We start from the raw sequence: 24,705 nt of genomic DNA, 5'->3' as shown, positions 1-24,705 counted from the left end.
ACACTGGACAATGTCAGAACAGAGCTCCTAGGGTGACAGTTTCATTGTACACTGGGGCAGGAGGCATTCACTGACCCTTGCTACACATGCAGACGATGTTTCCCTACTACCCCTTCTCACACAAACAGGGCAGCAGCAGGGAAAAACTCAGCCTGGCACAGATAACTCAGCGCAGGTCCTCCTGGGCAGAAAGGCAAGCACCCAACACCCTCAGTTAACTGGCCCTGCTCTGCCTTTTCCCCCCTTGTCCCTGTCCCTCCATCTCTAATGCCAAGCCCAGTTGAGCTGGGTGGAATACATCACTCCTGTTATACACCTTTCTGCAGCATGACCTACACAGAGCTGGGTAGGAAACTGTTTCAGAGCTGCAGACAAAAAGTTTTCCTACCAGGCAGCTCTGTTATACCTTATTTCAGCTCTGCCTCCTGCAACTGTAAAAAGCTGTGATTGCCAGGAGAGCAGCCTTTTCTACACCTGGCATGAAGCATCTCTCACCATTCTCAGAGGTCGGTTTATCACACGCTGACAGGCAACACAGGCCTTGGAAGGGCTTTCCGATATAGGAAAAGACTCTTTGTTCTAATGCTTACATCCCAGCAGAAGCTGAAAGACTTTTCAGAGACATGCAAATCACAAGGCTATTGCTCCACAGCATGCCAAGAGACATGCTGAAAGCATTCGGGGGGACAGTGTCCTACCGGGCCAGCAAGAGCTCTCTGCACATGGACAGGGGGCATCTCTCGTTGCCACCAGCCAACACAGCACACAGAGCCTAGCGCATGTCTTCTTACAAATGCCCTCTAACTATCACAGGTGCTCTTTTCAAGGACTTCCATTTTTCACTTTTCAAACATCAAACACCCACAAGTGACCTACAGAAGAACCCAGCATTTCTCCCCACCCTGACTAAGCAGATTTTCCTGTTTTCCAGTGACTTCCAGGCTTTTCCAGTGAATTCCAAAAGTGCAGGTGTCTTCTAAGTCCCCACCATTTCAGACTCTTGCTTCCTACCCCTTACGCACCCATTCACTTTACCTCTTTGTAGATCTTTCCTTTCTCCAGCTGGTTTATTTTGTCCCATTGCAGTGAGCCTTTATCATCCAGTTTTCGAAAAGGTCTGGAAAAAAAAGGGGGGAGATGTGAACTTCTTTTGATTTTTGGCGATTGTCACCCAGCAACCACAACATTTGAATCGGAAAACTTGTTTACCTGTGTAACAACTCGTAATAAAAGCTCTATGTGAGAAGTGACCCTCTGGGCCTTCTGCACTATTTTCTCAGGAAGAGAAAGTGTCAGAGGGAAATAACTTTTCAAAATGCTTCCACTGACTGTAACCATTTCATGCCAATACCCCTAACAACTCTTCTTGCTTCATCTGTATCTTCATCTTGCTTCATCTGTATCCAGATACAGAGAAGAGGAAAATAATAATAATAATAAAGACTCCCTCTGAAATGCTAAAGCCAAGAAGGCTTTGCCATGAAACACTTTGTGTCCTGTTCCAGCCTGGCTACGCCCCAGCACAACAGAGACCGTGGAATGTCTTAATTGGATAAAGCAGTCTGCAGAGTGGATGGAGAGCAGTCTCAGTGCTGATCTCGGAAGCTGACCCAAGCTGGCTCCTGTTGTTCCTGAGGGCTTGCCTGGCTCCCTTCCACTTGGACAGAAGAAACAAAACAAGGCTTAAGTTACTTGACCCCCATGAACATTCATGCTTGATGGGAGCACTGCTCCCTCTTGGGATAGGAGTTCCAAACTGAGCTCCGGGATCAAAAGCCTTGGTATGAAGCTGCAAATAGAGTACGATCTCATCCAGAAGTATTGTATGATCCTGAGCTGCCTTAGGGCAGAAGAATCCAGCCGCCCACCATGAACTCTAGAGCCTACCCGCACAAGAGACTCCTCAACCACGAGTGGTCTCCAGTGCATACCTGCATTTTCCCTCAGAGAAAACACTCCACAGTTCACTACAGCTCACCATCAGGAAATTCCCCTCACCTTGGATGTATGTGCCCTGTCATTCCACTGGCCCACTACATGAGTGGACCTTAGGCATCATGCAGCCGTAAGGTTTTATCTCCTAGAGTGCCAGATCATCATAGTTCCAGGCTACATCTGTGAGACACTTCACCCACATCCCATGAAGAAAACCTTTACAAGGTCAGCACAGCTTATAAAGCCATTTCATAGGTTTACTCCTGTTTATGCTAGTGGCCTGGGAAATAGGGGAAGAAAATACACAAAGAGGAAAGAATAGACCTCTCCCTCAAGGGCAGTAATTCCTGGTCAGTCATAAGTTGAGGCAACAAAGCAGACAAGTTCCCAAAGCCAATAATCCAAAGAGCAAAGCGAGGACAGCAGCTTGCCTATCAGCTAGTCCCTTGGCAGCTCCTAACTGACCACAAAACCCAGCTGCCACGTACAAAGGCTTCCAGAGCTGCCAATTACCAAACAGCACGTATCCAGTAACTAAAAAAAAAAACAAACCAAAAAAACAACGACACAGTGTATTTGTGTTTGATTGTCAGGGGCTCATTTGATGTGACTGAGTTAAATACGTGTGGTGTAGCTCTCCCGAATGCCATTCCGCAAGCAATAAGTAATAAATATTACGAGCTTAGTTACAGGTCTGAGGAAAGGAGATGGGGGAAAAACCTGCACCTTGAAATGAATATGTAATTTCTGCCCATTTGTGAACACACGTGTGACATTGCCTTGCCGGAGCTGTGCACGTGATCCCTTGCCCATTGCTTCCCGTGATCCTCTGCTTGGCTTTCACTGACGTGAAGTATTGGAGTGCACGACTACTGTGTTAAGGCTTTTCTGTTGCTTAAAAGTAATGAATCGTATCCAGTAACTAAAAAAAAAAACAAACCAAAAAAACCAAACGACACAGATATTTACTGTGGGGAACAGGAAAAGGAAAGATTTTGGCACACTCTCAAGACCTAGAGCCAAGAAATGGCCAGCTCTCATACACACCATTCCACTCCTCTTTTCTTTCTAAATATTTAAGTACAGTATTACCTCTAAAAATCTAAGTTAAGCCCAGACCACAACAAAACTGATGAGGCTTAAGACAGCCAATTTTAGAAACGTGCTTTCTGCTTGGCATTCCATCCACTTATTCCCAGACTCAGAGAGTACCCGAGAGGGCAGCGGTAGGCTGGATGCCTACTGGACCTAGATTATGCTTAGAAAACCACTACTCTCTCGGAAGGTAAAAGGAGCCGTTTACGCCAGGGAAGGGGACCCAAAACCTCAGGCCCACATGCAGTATTGCCCCAGGACACGTACTTCCGCCGATCAGTGAAGAAGTTGGGCTTGTCAGCTTGCACAATGACCATGTCGAATAAGTCCCGCCAGTTCTTGCCAACCATGTGTTTCATTCCTTTGTCCCTAAGGGCAAAGGAACAGAAAAGTTAACAGATCCAGTACTCTTTTTCACCCAACTTTACACCTTTACAACAGTCTGTCCTAAATTTACTCTCATTTCAGTAATAGAGAAGAAAGCACAGAGATTTGTGAATCCCCCAAGGCTGTCTCATTGCATGGAGGATCGATGTAGTGCTTTGACCATTTCAAGCTGTCCCACCCTTTCTCCTGTACCATGGGAAATCCAGAGAAGTCTGTGATGCAGCAAAAGCTCCTAGAGGTAATCCAAAGTGGCAGCTCTGTAACGTAGCCAGCCACAGCCTCATATCTTCTTCAAAAAGTGAGAGTCAATGGTGTAGAGAGAACTGTGGGGTGCGACGTTCACCACAACCGGTTCCCAGAGAGCACTCTCATGCCTATTGCCACAAAAACCTCTAGCATACAACTTTCAGGTGCTCACAGGAGAGACCGCGCTGCACAGCTCTTGCTGTGCCATGGTGACCCATCGATGTGCAATAACGGTACTCACACAAAGCTAAAGGGACTGTTTGTAATGAGGAAGAGTTTCTTCTTGTGGTTCACCAGTCGGTTTAGCACAGCATAGATTTCATCCCCGTGCAGAATATACTGTTCTATAGCGGAATAAAACAGAAATCATCAATCAAAAAATTTTGGCATAAGTCATGACAACATTTCTTTAAAAACAAAACCAAACCTAACCCCTATACCAATAGGGACGCAAAAGGCCTGAGTTAGATCCACCTCAGGCAGGCAGGCAGTAAACCACCATGGTGACAAAATGGCCCTCCTCATCCTCATCAATCCCATCTAGAGGGAAGAGAAAGACTGAGGAAATGAAAAGGCTGGCAAAAAAAGAGGGTTGATACCAAACTGTCACAAGGGACAGGCACAGCCGCTCCAGGCCATGTTGCTACCAGGAGCTTTCTTTCCCCTGAATGACCAGGAAGCCTTCCCAGATGGTGCCTTTGCATGTTCACATCATGCCGAAGACCATCACCCCTTACTTACAGGCTGAAGGAAAACAGAAACACAAGCAATGAGGTAGCCATTTCCTCCATTAAAATAGATCCTCCACCTGACCCTAAATACCACCTGGTCCTTAATGCCACTCTACCCCTCAGCTGCCTTTAGGCATGCCACAATCAAGTATTTCATTAATTTCTGTGTCCCCGACTCCTGTGACTGCATGTAGGGCCTACACAGTCATCTTACACAGAACGCCACGTAGTACGAGACACATCAAAATGGATTTGGCACCAGAGCTCTACTTAACTCACCCAGATCTTTTTCAATCCATTTGTACATCACTCCTTTCACATGTACATCTCTAATAGCATCCTAAAGAAAAGGGCAGGGAAAAAAAGTTTCAGTTTTATGTATGACATTCCTGTTTCCCAGCATGCAAACCTATTGCCACCACTGAGGACCAATACAGTAATGACACATCCCCTCTTCTTGCTGAATGAACAAAAGCTACATTAATGCTAAGCAGAGGATCTTGTACAGCGATGCTCACCAACATGTCAAAAAGAAGAACACAGTGGCTAGCTCAGCTGATGCAGTACAAGGGGAAAAACCTCAAAACCTATCCATGAAAGCACAGCTTCCTTCCTGCTCCTGGAAACCAGCACATGTTAACACACTGTTACCACGGCAATCAAGACTGTGCAACTCCAAAACCGTTTACTGCCCCAAAACCATACTGGCCCAGACACTAGCTGGCTTTTCTTCCTCCCTATGCCTGTGGAAGCTCTGCCAAATGTGACCCAAAGGATAGGAGCATGGCTGAGGCGAACAGCAGCAGAGGTGAGCATCTGTGATTCCAAAACGCTCCCTGCAAGCCAAGGAGGGCTACAGCTCCTGGCCCCGGACTGCCAGTGGGCACAGGCAGAGCAGAAGCTTCCACTAGGAGGGTGAGGGTTTTTTTGCCAAAACAGAGCTGCCCACTTTTCAGGAGGGAGGCAAGTTAAAACAGATATTGTCATGGGCATCCAAATATCCTCTATTTTCCAGGCCAGAGGCCAAGATGCAACACATTTTGCATTGTGTGCATTGGACACACCCAACTGAGATTCTTCCCAAGTCTCCATCCAATGAGATACGCCAGATACACAAAACTGTTTCCAGAGCAGCACACATTTTGCAGTGTTTGCACATGCAAATGCTTGTTTTAACAGTACTGTTTTCATCCCCGCCAATTTAGACAGGTAAACAAATGCTGCCTTTCCCCAGGACCCTTAAATCACTGTTACACTACGTGTGCTCCTTCGGGAGTCTCCCTTTCAGACTGGATTCCCACACTCGCCACTGGCATTGCTACAGTGACACTTGCACACGAGACCACACAGTCACCTGGTCTCACTGTGGCGCTGGTGAAACCTGCTCATCACCCCAAAAATTATTTCCTTCAAAGCTGGGAGAGAACCAGAGTGTACAACTTAGATGAGGGACGATGAAGGAGGAGGCGGCACCTCTTCAAAACAGTTTTAGGGGTCTCTTTTCACCATGTGCATTTGAATCGTAAAAAGGCAGAGGTCACATCTCATTCACCAAGAGACTGCCTTATTGGAAAGAAACCAAATAAAAAGCAAGAGCACTAACAAGAAAACAACTTTATCTTGACCAGCACTGGCACTAAAAGCAAGCAACACTTTGGATTTGTGTCAAAATTACCTTTGCAGAGGAGAAAGAGATTCTTTCTGAAAAGAGAAAAAGAAAGAGAAAAAGAAAAGGGAAGAACTATAAGGTTCCTGCAGGTAAAATCTTGGTAGTCTGGGGAGGTGTCAAACAGGGCTCAAAAACTCCTCCAAAGGAAAGCAGGGTAAACTGTACGTTCTTACTCTCAAATACGAAACGACCAAACTGGTGTGACTTGACTACTTGGTTTACATGTCAGCTTCAGCCTTTACCATTGCCTCAGGGTCTGCCCTTCTGACTCAGTGCAGCGTCTGTAGCACTCAACCTGCTCCCAAACACACAGTGCTGCATTCAGGATTACCGCTAAGAATTACAGAAGAGTGTCAGGTTTAGACACGTCTTAACCCACTGTGAGCCTGTGTTGTAGTAACAGTTGGGGCTATGTGAGTCCTCTCGGACACCTGTCTGTGTAGGCACAGAAGGATCTCTGTGCTCATGTCCGCAAACCATTGCTTTGCGCTTGCACTCGGATACTGCAAAGGGATAAGTTTTGCAAAAGTGTTTGTTTATCCTCATTGTACAGAAAAAAGCAAGAACTCCTCTGGTGAGAACACAGGGCAGTCCCCACCTTTTCAGCATAGATGTCAGGCATTGGCACAGATTTTCTGTTGGAGCTCTCTCCTCTGCCTACCACAGTCACTCCTCAGGAATAACCACATCCCTCAGCAAAGGATGCGAAGACAAATGCCAGGATTAGCACTCAGGAGTTTTGGGCCTTGAGCACACTGTTTACCCTGTATGGAGTACATATTAGGCTATGGCAACCACCCACCTGCCTTCAAGATTTCAATTAGGAACAAGTCCATTTTGACCTCCAAAGAAGGTTCAGAAGACACTCTTGACAAAAGGCCTCAGGATTCAGCTGTATCCCCTCTTCCCATTTTCCCCACCCCAAGAACAAAAACAACTACAACAACTAACACCTTAGAAACATGTTAAGGTCTTGTGGGAAACTGGCTAGCACGTTCTTATCAAGCACTAACAGAAGGTCAGAAGGTAAGCTGTAATCCTTGGCTGCAGCAAAGTTGACAGGGTGGATCCTTATCACAAAAGAAGCAGCACAAATGTGGAGCTCCATTTCCCTCACAAGAAGACTGAACAGTGTACGTATGGGCCGCTACCAGTGGATGAGCATAAGATTCCCATAAGGTACAAATCAAAAACCCCTCTCCATGGAAAAAGGTATGCGATAAGGCTTGGCTACTAAGGAAGACGCATCGTCTGTCAACAGAAGTCACCCAGGGCAGCAATCTTAAGCACTTAGATCTTGCCTACAGCGTTAACTAAGAAGTCAAACAGTACCCACTAACAACGCTGATAATCCCACGCAGCCCTTTCAAATGCCAGGAGTGAAGCTGGAGGGCACAGTTAGCACCTTGGAGTAACTGGCTCTTGAAGGCTACAGTCACCCACTGGAAAACACCCCAAAAGGATCAGACTACTCTGTAGCTGCAAAGGGAAGGGGTGGATTCTCAGAGCAGCCAAGGGCAGGTGTTTCACAAAAATCACTGCGTAAAGCAAATTGTTTGGTACATGGTCAGACCAAGTCTCTCTGAAAAATGAAATATTAACAGGAAAACATAGAGCTTAAAATTCTGCAGAACCAGAAAACATCTACACAAGCTTTGTGACGTATTTCCCATGGAAGGACCTTCAGCCTAACCAGCCTAGGCACTCCTGCAAGAGATAATGTACAGCAACACCAACTCTGTAGTACAGACAGAAACCTAACACGTTCTGAAAACACAGCTTTGAATATTCCCTGGTAATGCTTTAATCTAAAGGGGCAACAACACTGTCATATTAGGTTACTCACTAACAGCCCCTTAGGTTTGGGCACTGCAGAGCTCACCAGTGCTAACAAGCCAAAGAGCTCACAATTCTGATGTGGTATGAGCTATGGGGCAGTTGACATTTTACTTACAGATATATCCTTGTAAAGATGCACCTGGTCAAACTCAATGCCATGAGTTATGAAGTAATCGATGACTGAAGAGAGCAGCGTCATTTCAGGAAGAGAAAAAATGTCCATAAACTGCTTAAGTGATGGACCCTGGAAAGCAAAAAATGAAGGAGACATTAAACAAAAATACTTCAAAAAAAAAAAAAAGAAGTAAAGCCAAGAAACAAACTCGTATCTCCCAGTACCATCTGGAAGACATTCCAGGCTAACAAAAAGAAAAACACTAATGTGGAAAGTCCCAGCCACTCAGCAAGTACCCTCTCAACCTCTTCTCAACCAAAACACTAACCTAATGCATTAACACTTGACAAGAGAGGGGCTTCTTCTTCACAGAAATCATTAAACAAACCCAACATCATTAACACCATGGGGTGAGGGTGGAAGAAGCGGGGAGTCAGTCCTAGACACTAACTTTTTTTTCAACCCCATGCCCTCTGCTTCCCACCTGGCCTCTTGGCATTACCACAGGTGCCAAGAGACAATGCTCTGCTACAGAAGCAGCTATGGCCCTTGCTGGAGGTGCCCCATTGCTCATCTAAACCAGGCTGTGACATGGGACACATGGGCACCAAAGCTGCTGTAACCACATTCCAGTGAGGTTTCACACAGCAATGCAAGAATCGCTCCAACAAGCAGTTTGTCAATGCCTGCCTGTCCTTGAGTCGCTACAGAAAACCCAGAGTGGGCACAACGAAGAAGAAAAAGAACTTCAGCCCACCCAGCAGTCAAGTGGAAATGGACGATTAAATCCTGCCCAAGGAATAACTCACCTTGCATTAGGCAAGGTTGCAGCTCTTCCATACGTTTACTGTTTTTGTGGCCTATCAATCACAAACCTATCAGCAGGTCAACAGCCAACTTTGGCTCCAGAGAGGCCTTCCAATAAAATAAAGCTTGTTTGTTCAGTACGTACCACCTGTGCAGAGGACTATGGTAAGTCTCACTGGCAAGCTGAAGCTGGAATCAATTTTTTTTGTCTTTCATCGCTGCAGTGCCAGATCAGCCAAGGGAACCGTTACTAAGGTCTTGTACATGAAAAGCAATTTGGGAAGTACACAGACCCCTCAATGAACCCAGTCACCAGAGATGTCCTGGCAATCCAGTCACATCATGCCCGTGCATGTGAGCTTTGAGCCATCCATGACTGACAGCTGCAAAGTTGCAACTCTCTAGTTGCAACTGGTCCACATCAGAAGGCGTTTATTATAGCTATGTGAAAGACATGAAAGCAGCATCTTAAAGATCACAGAAGGTACACATGGTGGAAGCTGACAAGAGGGCACATGCTGCCTAATGACAAACATGTGCCACTGTCATGTCAGGATGTAACAACAGTAACATCTCCCATTTAGTCTGGTCTTACAAGGGTAGAACAAGAGACTAGCACTCTGTTTGCAGCACTATCTAAAGGCAATATTGGGACAATACAAATTGGGGTCAAGAAAGAAGATGCAAAAGGGCAAAGGAATAACAAACAGCATTTCGCCTGAGGTCTGTTACCAAAAAATGCTGCAATCAAAAGCTAGTTGGTGTGCTGAGGGTTATACAATTTCTATCCATCCATCCAGCACAGAACAACTTGACCTACAGCAGAAGAGAACACAAAGAACACCCTCTGGTTTGGGCCACATATCGCAGACCGTGGTGCTGCTTAGCGATACTCGCTGAATCTTTTCAATGGATTTTTGTCCATTTTGATGTGTGGTTGCTAAGGGAACATTTCTCCCACCAGCAAAATCAAAATTTCCTGAACACATCCCCCACCTTTTTTTCCTGTTCAGGGATTCTGGGAAAGAAGCAAGAGGGACACAGACAGGCAGTTCCTACTGAAATCAGTCAGTATGGGATTTAGCAGAGTGCAGCAGAGCAATGACCTGTCCCACCAAGACCTTAAGCATAGAGGAGACAGTTAAATGTTCAATATTAACAGCAAAGACCTACCTCGTAGGTAGTCAACTCTGATTTTGTTTTTGTGCCTTATGCCATCATCCTACAAGGCAAGTCCAGCTTCCCCCCTCCCTTTAGTGGCCTCAACTTCCTTATAGCAGACATATTAACACAAGTCGGGATGAAAACTGGACCACAGTTTTAGAAAGAATGCTACGTACGCTTTTTCCACAACACCCGTAAGTTCCCCACCTTCATTACAGGTCAGCACTAGTCCTGCCAGCAAAAGCCACACTAGTTGCATTGTCTAACCCTGGGCAAGATCTGTGCCTACCTATTACAGGTGTTGGGATCCCAGCAGCTGTCCACACACTCTTGCCAACAGAGGATCAAGAAAACCCTTAAGGGAGAATATTTACACGCTTCAGCTACATCAGTCCCGCTTGTCTTATGCCTTGCTGCCTGGAATCACTGACCCGGCAGACCTTCCTGTTACCCATACAGGTAGCAACATCAGCATGGCAGACTAAGGAGGACAAGGTCAAAGACCCCTGCTAAAGCCTCACTCCACACCAATTGCATTGCACCTGCTCACACCAGCAGTCATCTTAACCCAGATGCTTTCCCACTAATGTGTTAGTGGCACAGGTTGAGCAGACATTGCTGGATGCAAATGTCATTAGTTGTATATATTTTTGTTCTCTTTCAGATCCACCTATTAGTTTACGGAGTTCATAACATTATTAGGAGAGGAGATTCACCTCTTTGCAAAGAATAAGCTGCTATCCCTACTTCTGTGGACAAACGTTATACCAAATTTTTCAATACTAACTACAGGAAATAAGAAAACATCTGGTACATACAAAGCAGCACAGAAAGGCACCTTGGCATGAGCACACGGTCCTACAAAAGGCCACAACTCGAAGCAGATTTCACATTTACAATTATTTAAAATGAAAGGTGAAATCATCTCAAGTGTGCCAGGAGTGAGGAGAGTCGCACAGCAGGAGGCTAATCGAGTGCAGTTTACAGACAGATATCAAATTCTAAACAGAATCATTCTATTTCAAAGCTGGAAACAACATTGAGCTATAAACAGAGTATATACTTATCCAGAAAGCAACCACTCAGATTAATTGTTCCCGAGAGAGAGAGAAATCAAAAAGTGACATTGCTGGAGACTTCACACAGCAGACTCAAAGGGGTATTACCAGAGGAAGCCTGCTCTTCTCCTTCCAGCTTCCCCTAAGGCAACTGAACTAACAAAGGGCAAGAAACAAAGCAGTTCTCGGGGGAAAGGGATGTGAACCGCCCCGCTTGCCCACTGCGCCACACTAGACAATCGAGGAAGAAAAATCTCTCCTGACTTCCTCTAGTTCAGGCAACCAAAGGATTTCTACAGCTCCTACAGACAGAATTTCAGTCATTTACTGTGACAGTAAGCTTTTCTGCCTAAAAAAAACCCAAAAAACCCCCAACACTCATGGATGCCAACCCTATGAATAATATCCACTGAGTAGGTATGAAGAGGTGTGGAGGGGGATCCCTTTCATGAAGGAAGAAAACCCTACCCAAAACCAAAGAGAGAAAGGCATTGCAAGCACCCTGCTGCTACACACACATACCCCCTCCCACACAACTCACTGCAAACACCATCACTGCAGGCTGCCCCGGTAGCTTGGGAGCTAGATTTGGCGAAGGAACAAGCAGGGAACATCTCCCTGTCAGTCTCCAGAGCCATTCAGCTCTAGGCCAATAGCCCTGGTGTTTAGGAATGCTTCACAGATGGCTTTCACGTGCTAAACTGCTAAATAACCTCTGGGGCAAACTCCCACTAGAACAAAAACACACACTGCAGCTCACTAGGGACCGAGCCTTTCGGAGTCCAAGGGAGGCTGCAGTCATTTACATGCTTATACAATTCACTCTGTTTTCCTAGCTGTTAAAAGAGCTGCTGCATCATAGCAGTAAAGGGCTTACAAATACCTTGCCATAGAAGTCACTCATCTGGTACAGGGGGATGTGCTGCGTACCACCGTACAGTTCGATTACCTCTTCATCAGGCACTGGTTTGAGCCCTCTAGACACAAAACAACAGAAATAGTTTGTCAGTAATCACCAGTCTGCACAGAGCTACAAACTGCAGAGAAAGAGAAGATGGGACAAACAGGCTCCTTTCTAAAACTCACAAATTTCTCTTGCACAAAAGAGATAGCCAGAGGGCCTGACAGCTCCATGGTTTCTTAAGATTCACATACAGTCTTTCCCGAGACACTCTTCAGATACCCTGTTTGCTCCTTCAAGTTAATTGAGGGGCTTTATCCACATTCCAGCAGAGATTTCAGACAGAGGCTTCTCTCTGTATGCTGTCAATCTGCTGATGGGACTGCCCCAGCAAATCGGCCCCACGACCTGACTTTGACAGCACTGGGTAACTGTAGGTTTGGAGAGGTTGCTTCCACGAGGTATATCACCGTTAAATGCAAAGGTGTAGGAAAAGAGCTTTCTGAAAATGAGGTTTCCTTCCTATTCAGTTTTCCTAAGCAAAACAAGTTCTTCGCTAAGACCATTCAACAGAGGTCACTGTTTTTCCCCAAAACACCGTAATCACAGCTATGGCTATGAGCTGTACCATTCGTGAACATCAGGTTATCTGACCGCTGCAGGTTTTGCCTCTTGCACAATTTTTGATGGCTGTTTACTCAAGCAGTCAGCAACTTTCCCTTTCTCCTTTCCTATTCAATCATGTTACAGCCTCTGAGAAGTTAAAAGTTGCCTCAGTTGTGCTCAAAAGCAAAGGACAGTTCAGGAAAATGACACTTCAAGAAGGATAGCTACAAATGGATAATAGGGAAAAAAGTTTAAATGCGTTTTAGCTAAAAGTCTCTTTATGAAGCTGAAGTGAAATATGGGGCAGTACCAACCCCTCCTTCCCACCCCCCCAGAAGCTAGCACTAAAAGAAGCCAATTCTCTCTGATTATGAAACTCCCTTCTTAATATTCTTAGAGTGTTTACTGTAACTGAAGCTTAACAGCAAAAGGGCAGAGTTCAAGGAAAAAAAAACAACATTTGCTTCCATGCTCAGGAAATACAACACAGATTTACAGGAGCTTTGCTACCGATACCTATGAATTACTACTTCTTACACACCAACCCCATTCCACTTTGGGGCAAGGTTTTCTCCCAGTCTCACAACTTTTTGGAGAAAAGTTTGCTCTGCACTGTTTCAGCCACTTATTCCAAAGCACACCCAGCTCTCCTTGGAGGACAACAGAAGACAAGGAAAAACAGGATAACCTAGGCCTTAGACTGAGCCCAGATTCTGATGTACCATTAGTTTATTGACATATCTGCACTGCTTTAAGATTTTATTTGCACATCCAGACCACTCTCCTCTTAGCTTTGTGACAAGGCACAGCAGACCACTGCTGGGATACACTCCTGCCTGGAGAAGACAGGCCCATATGTGGACCATATACAGAGTCCTTTCCTAGTGGCACCATTTGCTCACAGATGTTAATCCAGATAGGCTGTAGCTTCAAGTCAGACATCACGCAGAGTACGTGACCAGATGTGTTATTAACCATTAGGAAAAGCTCCAGGTCTTCCCACCCACACTTGGCTTGAAACGCTTGAGAAAAATAACTCCCTGCAATTATATGCCAGGTAAGCATTTGAAGCAAGTGCAAACAGGATAAGCCAGACAAGACTCTGCTCTGCTCAAAAAAAAACCCCATATGCCATGAACATACACTCAGATTTAGTAATCCACCTTTGCATATATGGGCATTTAGAAAATTATTTTCAGAACTGACAGACCTATATGCCGTCCCCAGCTGGACATAATGGAAAGCATCAATCTTCATCAGAAGACTCTGTGATAAGGGATAGATATTTACTGTTAGAATTGGGTAGGTTTACACTGAAACCTTATTTAAGTTTCAAGTTCCACGTAAATGACATTAGAAAATAAAACTCAACATAAACATCCCACATCTATGTACTTTAAGCTGCACTTACTCCCCAGCCACTTTTACACACACTTATTCATACTGTGGCTTTTTATTGGCCTCTCTGGCAAAAGACCATCTTTCTATGGGCCAAAATACCACTGTCTGTTACACTCCAAAGTTAGTGGACAGGGATGCAGTTGAAAAATGGAGAGAACAATGTTTCTGTGACTCAGACAGTCTCTTCTTATCTCCCTTCCAAAAGCACACACATTCCAAAGGAGCTTTGTGTGCACAAGAGATCTATTTCTCCTCACATTTATCTTAAGCAGAACTAAGTGGGCAAGTTTTGGTTTAGAGCACAGCTGCACCCAGTCATTTTCTTTACACAAGAGCTCTCCCCTCCACCACTTCTTCCCCTACCCAATGGACATTTAAGCAAAGATGTTCACATCAAAGATGAGCACACCAGGCTGGTAATATTAGAGATTTCTTTGCATTTTTTGTATCAGACTCCCCTATTCATGAGTCATCCCTTCTCCTCCATCCATCATTCTGAAGCCGTAACACAAGTTCTCAAGGCATAGAAAGCAGCATCACACTAAACCCACATCACTCTGCAACTCGAATAAGGACACAGCATCAAACTATTTGTGCTGTTTCTACCACAGTGCAAGGTAATCGATTCCACAGAGCATTCACAACCTTCAGGCACCTTCTTTTATCATGACACCATATTAGTGCAGCTTGTTACACCGTGGGCAGACCTCCCACTAGTTTGTGAGGAGTGCAGGCAAATATGCTGAAAGATTTACTTAGAGAGGCACTACCCAGTTTTTCATGTGTTTTGCAAACTCTGACCCTGAGAAAATAGAGTTCTCACCTACTCACTCGAAGGGCGCTTTGCTTGGCTAGGCTAGTCGCCTCTGTGTTCCTCTGATCTATCAGCCAGAGATTTAAACAGAGAAAGAAACTTCAGTTTCTCACAGATCTACTTCTTACTTGGTAAAGTCAGAGGCATGAGCGGTCTGCTGCCATGCTGTCACCTCAGTTAGGACAAAAGACACGGGAAAACTCTATATAGTTTTTTTCTTTGGTCTCTTCCCCCCCCCCCCCCCCCCCCACTGCTGGAGAACAGCATGCAGACTCCAGCCTGTACCGCCTGCTTCCCTGAATTTGCTCAAAGCTCAACATAAGAAAAGCTACTGCCGTGAAATAGCTTTCTCTGCTGTGCTCCCACCTGACTGCCTGGCTGCAGCAGCCAGCATTACATCACTGGGCATCAGGCTTTCAGGGAATCCATCCAAAGTACTGAAAAGGGTTAAAGCTAATGCTTGCACTTTGCTTGCCTGTGCTTCTAAGAAGCATGCATCTCAAGTAGCTTGGATCTTTTTCCAAGCAGTCCTATTATTCGGAGTGGGGGGTGGGGAAGGCTTCCTAAAGGTTCTCCTGGCAAGTCATTTCTATTATTAGAGTAAGACATAATGCCTCTGCTCCTGGCAAGTACTTGTAGATGCAGGATTGAGGTTTGTTTAAATTTCCTGAAAGACAGAAATGATCACACAAACAAGCTGAGTTTTTTTATTAATAAGCTTGTGGAATTAACTGGCTTTTAAATTGGCAAGGCTGTTTACCAGAGGTCTTTGCTAGAATGTCCCACTCTGCTAGAGGCTATGCAAACACAAAAGACATCTCTCCCTTGGAAGGTTTATAAGCAAGAAGAACCCTCGCATTGAAAAGCACAGCCACCCGGACTATGTATTTCATTGATAGTTTAGTGATCGATGTTATTGTAAGCAATGACAGAAAGTATTTCCACTAAAAACATAACCCAATGGAAGACAAAGCCCAGAAGACTGAACTCTGTAGAGCTTACCTTTTGTACATCATAGTGAAGTCCACGTATGGCAAACCCTGGAATGTAGTCATACTTCCCAAGCCCTTCTGGATACTGGGAAGACAGACAGCGACATCGTTAGAGGCATAAGCATTGGGTTATCAACAAAATTCTTTCACCTGTTGAGCTGGCTTAGTCCTCCTAGTGGTCTCACCCCAGGCATAAGCTGACCAAGGAACAGGTGCACTTCATTTTGCCCCTTCAGCAAAGAAATTGGATGAATGGAGAAAGACATAAAGGATCAGGATCCCCAAAGCTAGTTTCTCTCATGTAAAGGACACTAATGAAAACGTAACAGATTCACTGAGGCAGTGACGACACTTCTAGTAAGTTCCATTCGATGCATATATTTGGCAAAGCAGTGGCACTGCAGAGCCCCTCTAAAAAGAAAGATATGACAAGAAGAAAATGCACAGACTAGTCACCTATTGCAAACAGGGTGTCCATTATTGGACATGCTATACAGCATCATCCACATTGACTTGCATGTGTCACGTCCTGTACGGCTTCAGTGTTGGCCCACGGTCCACGTTTATCCACCATGTGTACCTCAAACCAGTGATTCTGTAGGCATTATTTCCATAGTTAGGTAAAACAGACCAGACCTTTCTAGACTAAGGTTCCCGCTCCATATTTATAAAACCTCAGGAATGTAGAGCGTGGTAAATTGTCTCAAAGGAAATTAATTCCACATACAGACAAAACTTCTGCAATCAAAGATTGTGAAACATAAAATTTATCTCAATAAAACAAGTAATTGATACATGTGCACAATGTGGCATTTTGCAAGCACGTCTGGGGTGTCGCAAAGACAGCAGTAAGCTTAATTGAGTGGAAATTCTTAGCACATCATTACCTTGAATTGTTCTATTAGGATGTCTCTGGCAGTGTTGAAAATCATAGAGTGTAGTAAATTAGAATACTGTGCTAATGTGTAATCGTAGTCAAAGCCATATATCTCAACATCTCCCAGGCTGATCTCGTTGTTAGCGTAGATAGCGGCTGGGTTGAGGAGATTGCAGACTCCTGGTGGAAGGAGATCTAAGAGAAGGGAAAGGGGAGAGGTTAGAGAAACTGAGAGGATCACTGAAATTTCAACTTTTTGTTCTGGACCTGACAGCAGCTGGAAGTACCTCACAGCAGCAGAAGAGGAGCACAGTGCTGCTGTCAAAGACTGCTGCCATTAACCCACTCAAATAACCCTCCCCGTGAAAAAGCACACTGCGAAACCTCTGGCTGTGTCTGGTGATGGTGCTAACCGTTTTCACAGTAAGACTGACCTTTTGTGTCAGGAAGCCGCAAAACAATGTCCTCGGGTCTCTGGCCTACATGAAGCAAAGCAGATCCGAGACTTTGAAGTGTCAAATTTCTAGCTCACAGCAGCTGCATTTTCAGCAGGCTTGCTAACGTGAAAGGTAGCTGCAATATATCACCAGAAAAACATGCGCCCCTCACTTAAAAATTGAGCAAGACAAACAGGCTAACTCTCCTCTTTGAGAAATCTAGATTACTTCAAATTAGAAATTTTGAGGTTTGCCTTTTGGCATTTTTTCTCACAGAAGCAGCCAGACTTCACAGACCAACCCTGCAGGTACCGTTAGGGCTTTTTTTATTATTATTATTAATGGGCAGGATAAAACAAGGTTTTGTACAAGCACCAACAAAATGTAAAAAAATCCACATTAAGCTACGCTCTTGGAGCACGTAATGCTGATAGCAACAAGTTATCTGCGTTCCTCTGATAAACAGCTGTGGAAACAGCTCAGTCCTTGCATGTGGTTTGTCGCTTCAAAACAGGGTTACTGTTCAAGATGCTTGTGAATAACACTTTGCTCCCCAGACCACTGGGAAAATGGGGGTTAAGTGACCTAGCAGGATATACCTGTATATCCTTTTTCAGAGCTAGTCTAGAGAGTGGAGAGCTTTAGCTGCACTACAATGGGAGAGACAGGAACAGACCCTCCCCAGGCTTCCCGCCCCACAAGAGCTGTCCATTGCAAGATGAGAAAGAGCAATAAAAATAGTTCCCTGTAGTAGGTTGCCTAGTCACATCCACACGGGGGGACAGAGAGGGGAAGCAGACATTTACTCCCCCCCTCAAAGACAGCTAATGTTCTCTTGAATGATAGGAAAAGTGCAGACATTTTCCAGATCCTACACAGCATCAGCAGGTAGGGTTTTTTCTTTCCCTTCCTACCTTAACTTTTGGCTTTTAGCAAGAACCCCTGTGCCAGTTCTTTAGTGCTTCCTTGCTATAAAACCAAGTTTCATCTGAATCTAGAACAAAAAAAATATTATTAGAAAGAAATACCAGCCATTCCCAATAAAGACTTTGTCTGGAAAGATTACAGAATTTGGGTAAAAGTCCAAAGTACATTTGCGAGCACTAATCCAAAGAGGTGACCGAAGAAACAGAGGATTCAGATATATCACAATATTTATTTTTCAGGGGAGAGATACATTACAAAACATACCTATCCCTCTCTCCTAACTCACTTTCCTTTGCCCTTCAAATGCATTTCACCAGATCAACTAGAGAGGAATTACTAGAAAAGAAAGCAGTATTTTAAGGTAGGAGGGCTGACTTACTGGCTACACAGCAAGAACAAGAGCCCTCTTTCAGTGACTCTGCTGGTGGCAAAGTTCCTGGAAGAGGCTGAAGAGGGTAAACACAATCAGAATACCTTCCACTGGGATTTTAAAAGATGGGAAATGTAAATAGGATTCAGATGATCACAACTTTCATCCTCTCATCATAAATGCTCTCTGCACCATAAACAAACAGTGCTCAACTTCCTGTCCGTACCTCCAGATAACTTGTGGGAAGATCTTTTTCTAAGCATACACTGGGATTTGCAGGGTGTTATTTTTCTTCCTCACAAGGAAAATGACACAACCCCAATCACATCACAGTGCAAATATGCAGTGCTTTCCTCTCCTAATGAAAGCACTTTTTTTTTTTTTTACGACAAATGCACCCCACTTGCTGCCACCGTTTCCCTACAGAGGTGTCAAGCTCTTCCAACATTCACCATTTGCTAACAGATTTATGACAACACATTTTGATAGTCTGAGAGCAGTGCAAAATACCATTGCTTGAGCCCCATCTCTCCTTTCACAGAAGACACGAGACCCATCTAGATTCAACAACATACACCAGCCACAACTTTTGCAAAAATACAATAGGAAAAGCTAAGGGAGCGGTATGATTTTGTAACAAGTAAAGGGTAGTCTGAGACTTGCCAAGCGCATGAAGCAAGTCTTATCTGTGATCAGAAGCATAAGCAGTAACTGTGCCACACAGTTATGATCTATGAAATATATTTAGACCCACTGGATGAAGTCATATTCCTCCCTGCCAGCCTCAAACATACAAAGCCTCTCCGCTGTCCTCTGACAGCCTTCTGCCCAGCTCATTTTACCCCACTCAGAACTCATAAGGGCCGAAGAAAGATGCATACGCTAGCCAAAACACTTTATCACCATTGCCTCACACATAACGTGTTCCCTACGCACAGTTCCTGGAGCACCACACATCTACTTGCTGTGTTTCCTATCACACATCATCGTCACCAAACCAAACTTGCAGCAGCTTGCTGACAGCTTGTTCTTTCCACGCCCATCATCTTAAATTTACAGTAGTTTCAAAGTCACTGATCTCCTAGAGAGAAGGAAAAAATCTCTGGGTTTCAGTGCAGAGACTCACGCTGCACGTTTGGCTCAGTGTAAATGTCCGTTTGCAGCATCCTCCTCAATGGAGCTGTCGGTGTCAGCCTCCTTTTTATGCTCACGCAGTCTCTCCGCAGGTTCAAACTACATCAGGGAAGAGACAGAAGCAGGGAGCACGTGCAAGATCAGTTTCAATACGAGAGCCCAAACATGGCTTACTGAACCAGGTTTCAAGAAGTTCGGGGGTTTGTTTCTTTGTTTGTTTTGGTTTGCTTTTTTACAAGAAGTTCGGGGGTTTGTTTCTTTGTTTTGGTTTGCTTTTTTGTGTTTGTTTGTTTTTTTAAAAATATAATCACCTGGGTGGTTACCAATTCTGAGTGCTTAAGTCCTGGGCTGCGGACTTGGGTGCTGCTGCTCTGCTGACATTCAGCACATAATCTGCCAGGGATCTTTGCCTCAGTTTGCATGGCCATTGTCGAGTCAAAACAAACAGATGACACCCTCCAGAAGCCCATGAAGATGCCATTTTTCAAGAACGATAGCTTTTGCTTTTCCTCTGCCAAGACACTGAAACAGATTGCTGGACAGGTATGATAAATTACAGCAAGAAAAAAACCAAAATGAAAACCAGTCTTGGTTATTTAAAAAGAATGATAATCCCAACTACTCTTTCCCATCTGGGTCGTAACTGGAAAGGGAGACAGTATCACAGTTAGTCACTGTCTGCTCAGCACTTCACCCAGGAAGTATGATCTAAGGGAGAACCGATGTGCGTACATTTGAGGACAGTGGGGAAAAAACAGCTCTTGCAATAGATACAAACCCCTGGAATCTGCATACTTGCACAAATTGCTCCGGTTTGCAACTCTGACGGTTTTAAGGGAAGTGTCTGCATATCTATGGTACATGATGAAACTCAGCAATAAAGGCAGACCACAAGAAAGAGTGTTTGATCTCATGCTTTTTTTTTTTACACCTGGGTGTAAATGCAAGGTAAACACGCATCACCACCTTCATTTTACTGCTATGAGGCCCTGAACAGCTGCTTAAATTGGAGTACCTTCATGAGAGCACAAGTGCCTCTTCCCAGGCAACAGCCCACATTGTTAGAAAGCAATAATGCTCAATCCCCAACATGACAGCAGAGATGGAAACAAAAGCAGGTAATTAACTGTGAGCAACTGTTAGAGACGCCAAGACACCATATGGCCCCTTCTGATGTGAAAAACGCTCCAGTCAGGAGGTGCCAAGCACATCCCGTGCTTTTCTGAGCTCCCGGGGGTACCAACGGCATCACGCAGGAAACGCTCCTTTTCTCTCAGCCTCAGATCCAGCATGTTAGTGAAGAAAAATACACAAAAAAGGCGGCTCACACCCATCTCTCACACCCTTTGTACTCCCAGAGGTCCAACACAGCAGACATCTGCACTAACTTCTTTGTAAGACTAGCGAGCAAGGGAGCGATACTGAAAAGCAGATGGCCACCATCCTTCACGTTCTTCATGAATCAAAAAGTTCCCTTTGCTCACAAGCTGACTTGCTTTCTAAAGACAAACGGCGAGTTTTTCCTCCCTTCCAAGTACCTCTTCATCCTTTTGAAGTGTTGTTTTGTACCATTTCACATGAATTCCTGCAAAGCACTCTAACCAGCCAAAGTAGATGCCTCTAACAAGATGGCGGGGAGAGGGAAATATTACTTAAAGAGCATTAAATGACAGAGGAACCATGTTAAAAGAGTGCTGAAAATTACTCTGGAGCATAGTCCTGAATTTATGCCATTATGCCTAAATATTTTGGGATTTCTCACCAACAAAATCTACACAAACCAAAAGCAATACTAAAAAATACCATTTCATTCCAAAACAACATTTTTTATATACGCAAAGGTACTAGACAAATGCTGGTATAACAGTTCTTCACAAGAAAAAAAACCTTTATGTTTAGGAAAGCAGAATTTGGAAGTTAACGTAACTGGTCGCACTGCCAGTTCTCGCTGCTAATTGTCATTTTCAGTCCCAGCTCAATCTGTACATGCCGCGACTCGTGAAACGTGCACACTCCCTAAGCGATTCGCAGGGCATTTATTATCATAGCAGTAGACTCGTTTCCTGGTTTGGCAAAGAGTGAGGCCCTTAAATCTTTGTGCCTGCTGGAGATTAGCAACACAAGCAGAATCAAAATGTGCTGGATTGCAAAAACCACCTGTGCACCACACCAGAATCACCAATGCAATGATCACACAGGGGTGTCGCCTTCTCTCCCATTTCCAAACGCGATGGGCACATGTTGCTGACTGCGTCTTGCATTACTTAGATGCAAAGGTATCTCTTGATCCACACAAACTAAAAAGAGCAAGGACTACCTCTGAGCGACATCCTCAGTGTTATCAATGCCTGACCAAGTTCTTGTTATCTGCAAACTTGTCTCTGTTCTCAGTAGTTCTCACATCTAACCATGCTCAAGCTTGTCATGCAGAGGCAAGAAGTTAACAGTTATTTTAAAGGTTCCTTAGGAAAGCTGATTTATTGTAGCTACGTTTACAAGTTTGAAAGATCTAAGAAAAAACATATACACTTATTTACAGCCAAATCCTCACTTGCTTGCCAGTTCCATTGAGTTTCAGGATTGGATGTTTCCTAGAGTGCAGGAGTTCAGACACTGTTTGCTAAGAGAGAGTATCAGCCTTCCTTGACACTTCAGATGCCATCAAACCAAAATACAGCAGGTCTTGCTCAACACCACCCCTCTGACAAATGCAATTATACCTCTCCTTTTGGCAGAGGAAAAAAAAACCCAAAACACATTAAGTGGAAGTAGCAGCCTCAAATTCTTACAGGTGATGAAATGTTGTTTGTATCACCACACTCAGGCCTGGCAGAACACAGATATGTTTCTACAAAGTTGAGAACTTCTGGTGACCGGGCTCTGGCCACCAAACCAGTACCACCACTGAGCTTTGCTGCACAGAAGCTCCTACACATCCTGCCCTGTCCAACTTGGTCAGCATTTATCACTGGAAGCCCCTCTATGCAAAAATGCAACATGGCTCTATAAATCAGGTCCTAAGCAAGAGCTGGTTTGAAAACACATAATCAATTCTCCTGGCAGAGACCTCTCTCCAAAACCAACAGCAATAACTGACAATATAGGACAAAGTACTCCACGAAGGTGGAGTTTCAGAGAAGGAGGGAGAAGGTGGCACCACAGGAGTCTTCTCAAACTCAATATTGATCAGTATTGAGATGTGATGACGTATTCAAATCCATAACCCAACCACAGACATTCACTTTTACATCAGAGTTAGAAATCAAGAACAAAGGAACGGACTGATGCCACATTTTGCACAACTCAGTTTAGTCGTCAAAGCAACAATTAAAACCAACTTGGACCAACATTTTATGCCTCTTCTTGACAAGACTTGAATAACAGCACAGTCTTGAAATTTTGGTTTGGGGAGCTATTCTTTAAACAAACAAGGGCCTTCTTATTTAACGTGTCTAATAGTTACCTGAAGGTTTGTAAAGAGTCTGCTCTGTAACACATGGGCTACTTCACCTGACTTCATTTTGCATTTAGTCCTGCTGGTTAGTTCTCCATCTCCAGTACCAACTGTATCTCTTGCATCCCAACAAAGTGTAACTATGTGAATACAAGCTTCACAATCTGTCACAGAGTGAAGTGAGCATTTTCCCCAAGAGACCATGATGCAGCCTATTAACATAACTTCATTTACGGTTTCAATACCGTTACGGAAAAGAAAAAAAATGCTGTTGAGGATACTCAGGTCCAAACACCATTACAAGTCTTGCAAGTTGGAATTTCTTTCAAGCAGCGGGGCTAAAACCACAACTCAGTCTTGGAGCAGGGACTTAACGTGGAGCTACTGTCCTCCGTCAGCACCCTGTACTGCCTTCAGCGGCTCAGGCGAAGGAGCTCACATCCTGCAAAAGCTGGAATGGAGCCGGCTGAGCACCCAAGGGATCAGCGGCCAATTCCTTTACATTTGTGCATCATGAAGGACTTCAGATTTTATGTCAATTCTCATGTACTGGAAGGTGGGGAAGGAAGGAATGACAGAACTTGCCAATCTCAGAACAGCGAGACGGTTCTTCCAGATGCCTATGGCTGGCTACCACCCTTCTCCAAACCCTTAGATAAACAAAAGCTAACGGAGAGCTATTTAACGGCAGACACAAAGTCACACTTCCTAGCTCCCTACAGTGCTCACCTTCAGCATTCCAAGAATCAAGAAACCAGCAGGAAAAAGTTCCCTGCCCTTATGCCATGAAAGCTATTCTTTCACATTTTTAGGAGAGTTTAATACAGTGGAGATCTGCTGCTGCTGCCAAAAAGACCACAATCCTGTTTTACACATGGACAGATTTGGTGAGTGGCATGAGTTTTCTCCTCACTTAGCAAGATGTCAACGTACCTGACAGAGCCAGGTAACTTCTTGGTCAGAGGAGCAAAAACACGCGCACACACACGCATAAGTAAAAAGCGTTTCGCATCTGTAACACAAACTGAGCTCAGGATCAGGAGACATCCTCGCAGCTGTAGCATCAGTCTTCTCCATGCTCACCCTTGTGCCAATGGCGAGTTACAAGTTGGACCTTGGACTCCTCACCGCATCAGTCAGAGTGACTGTCTATTTGTCCTCGTCTAACCACCTTTCTGTATGCCAACCAATGGCAAATTAGAGAAAAACCCAACAAGCCCTTCATTTAGACCATTCGCCATGGTCTAAATCCATATCTAAATGGATATCCATGTTAGGGGGGCCAGTTGTGAAGAACCCCACATACTCCGCATGTCCTGAAACACTCAGACCAGCCGAGGGATGTTCACAGAGAGAAGCCCGGGATGGGGAGGGGAAGACCAGGGACAGATAGAAATAAAACCGTCCCAGAGGGCCCCGGGCGATGGAGGCGTGCAGATGGCATCGCCAGGGAGAAGGCTTCTAAGCCCGGCAGCTGCAGAGCAATGGGCACATCCCTAGTTCCGCAGCGCGGGGAAAGGCACCAAGATGCAAAGAGGGAAAAAAAAGGAGAAAAGAAAGGAAAAAGCCCAAGGCCGGCAGGACGTGGCAGTCCCAGCGCCCGGAGGCGGCCCTTCCCGTAGACCAGCTTTTTCATCTCGTGGTACCTGGCCCACAAGTAGGTCTTGGTGTCGGCTCCCTCGGCCGGGAGGGGCTGGCTGCCCGCGGCGGGGCCGGGCTCGGCGCCGCGCCGGGCTCTGCCGGGGG

General features: G+C 44.9%; 1 protein-coding gene across 1 annotated transcript in view; it reads right to left on the bottom strand.

The window, feature by feature from the left end:
* NT5DC2 (5'-nucleotidase domain containing 2) overlaps positions 1–24,705 on the bottom strand; it is a 38,787-nt gene that overhangs the window by 4,408 nt on the left and 9,674 nt on the right. The window contains exons 4-13 of the mRNA XM_019470853.1: positions 24,577–24,695; positions 16,648–16,832; positions 15,771–15,845; positions 13,764–13,819; positions 11,930–12,023; positions 8,018–8,146; positions 4,674–4,734; positions 3,905–4,007; positions 3,298–3,399; positions 1,036–1,117 (exon numbers count right to left, since the gene is read on the bottom strand). Coding sequence (XP_019326398.1) covers positions 1,036–1,117; positions 3,298–3,399; positions 3,905–4,007; positions 4,674–4,734; positions 8,018–8,146; positions 11,930–12,023; positions 13,764–13,819; positions 15,771–15,845; positions 16,648–16,832; positions 24,577–24,695 — 1,006 coding nt within the window. The remainder of the gene's footprint in view (positions 1–1,035; positions 1,118–3,297; positions 3,400–3,904; positions 4,008–4,673; positions 4,735–8,017; positions 8,147–11,929; positions 12,024–13,763; positions 13,820–15,770; positions 15,846–16,647; positions 16,833–24,576; positions 24,696–24,705) is intronic.

The sequence above is a fragment of the Aptenodytes forsteri genome, unplaced genomic scaffold (assembly GCF_000699145.1).
Source record: "Aptenodytes forsteri isolate BGI_AS27 unplaced genomic scaffold, ASM69914v1 Scaffold528, whole genome shotgun sequence".
Taxonomy (NCBI): Eukaryota; Metazoa; Chordata; class Aves; order Sphenisciformes; family Spheniscidae; genus Aptenodytes; species Aptenodytes forsteri.
Note: the sequence above shows the minus strand (reverse complement) of the source record. Positions and strands in the feature narration are given on the sequence as shown.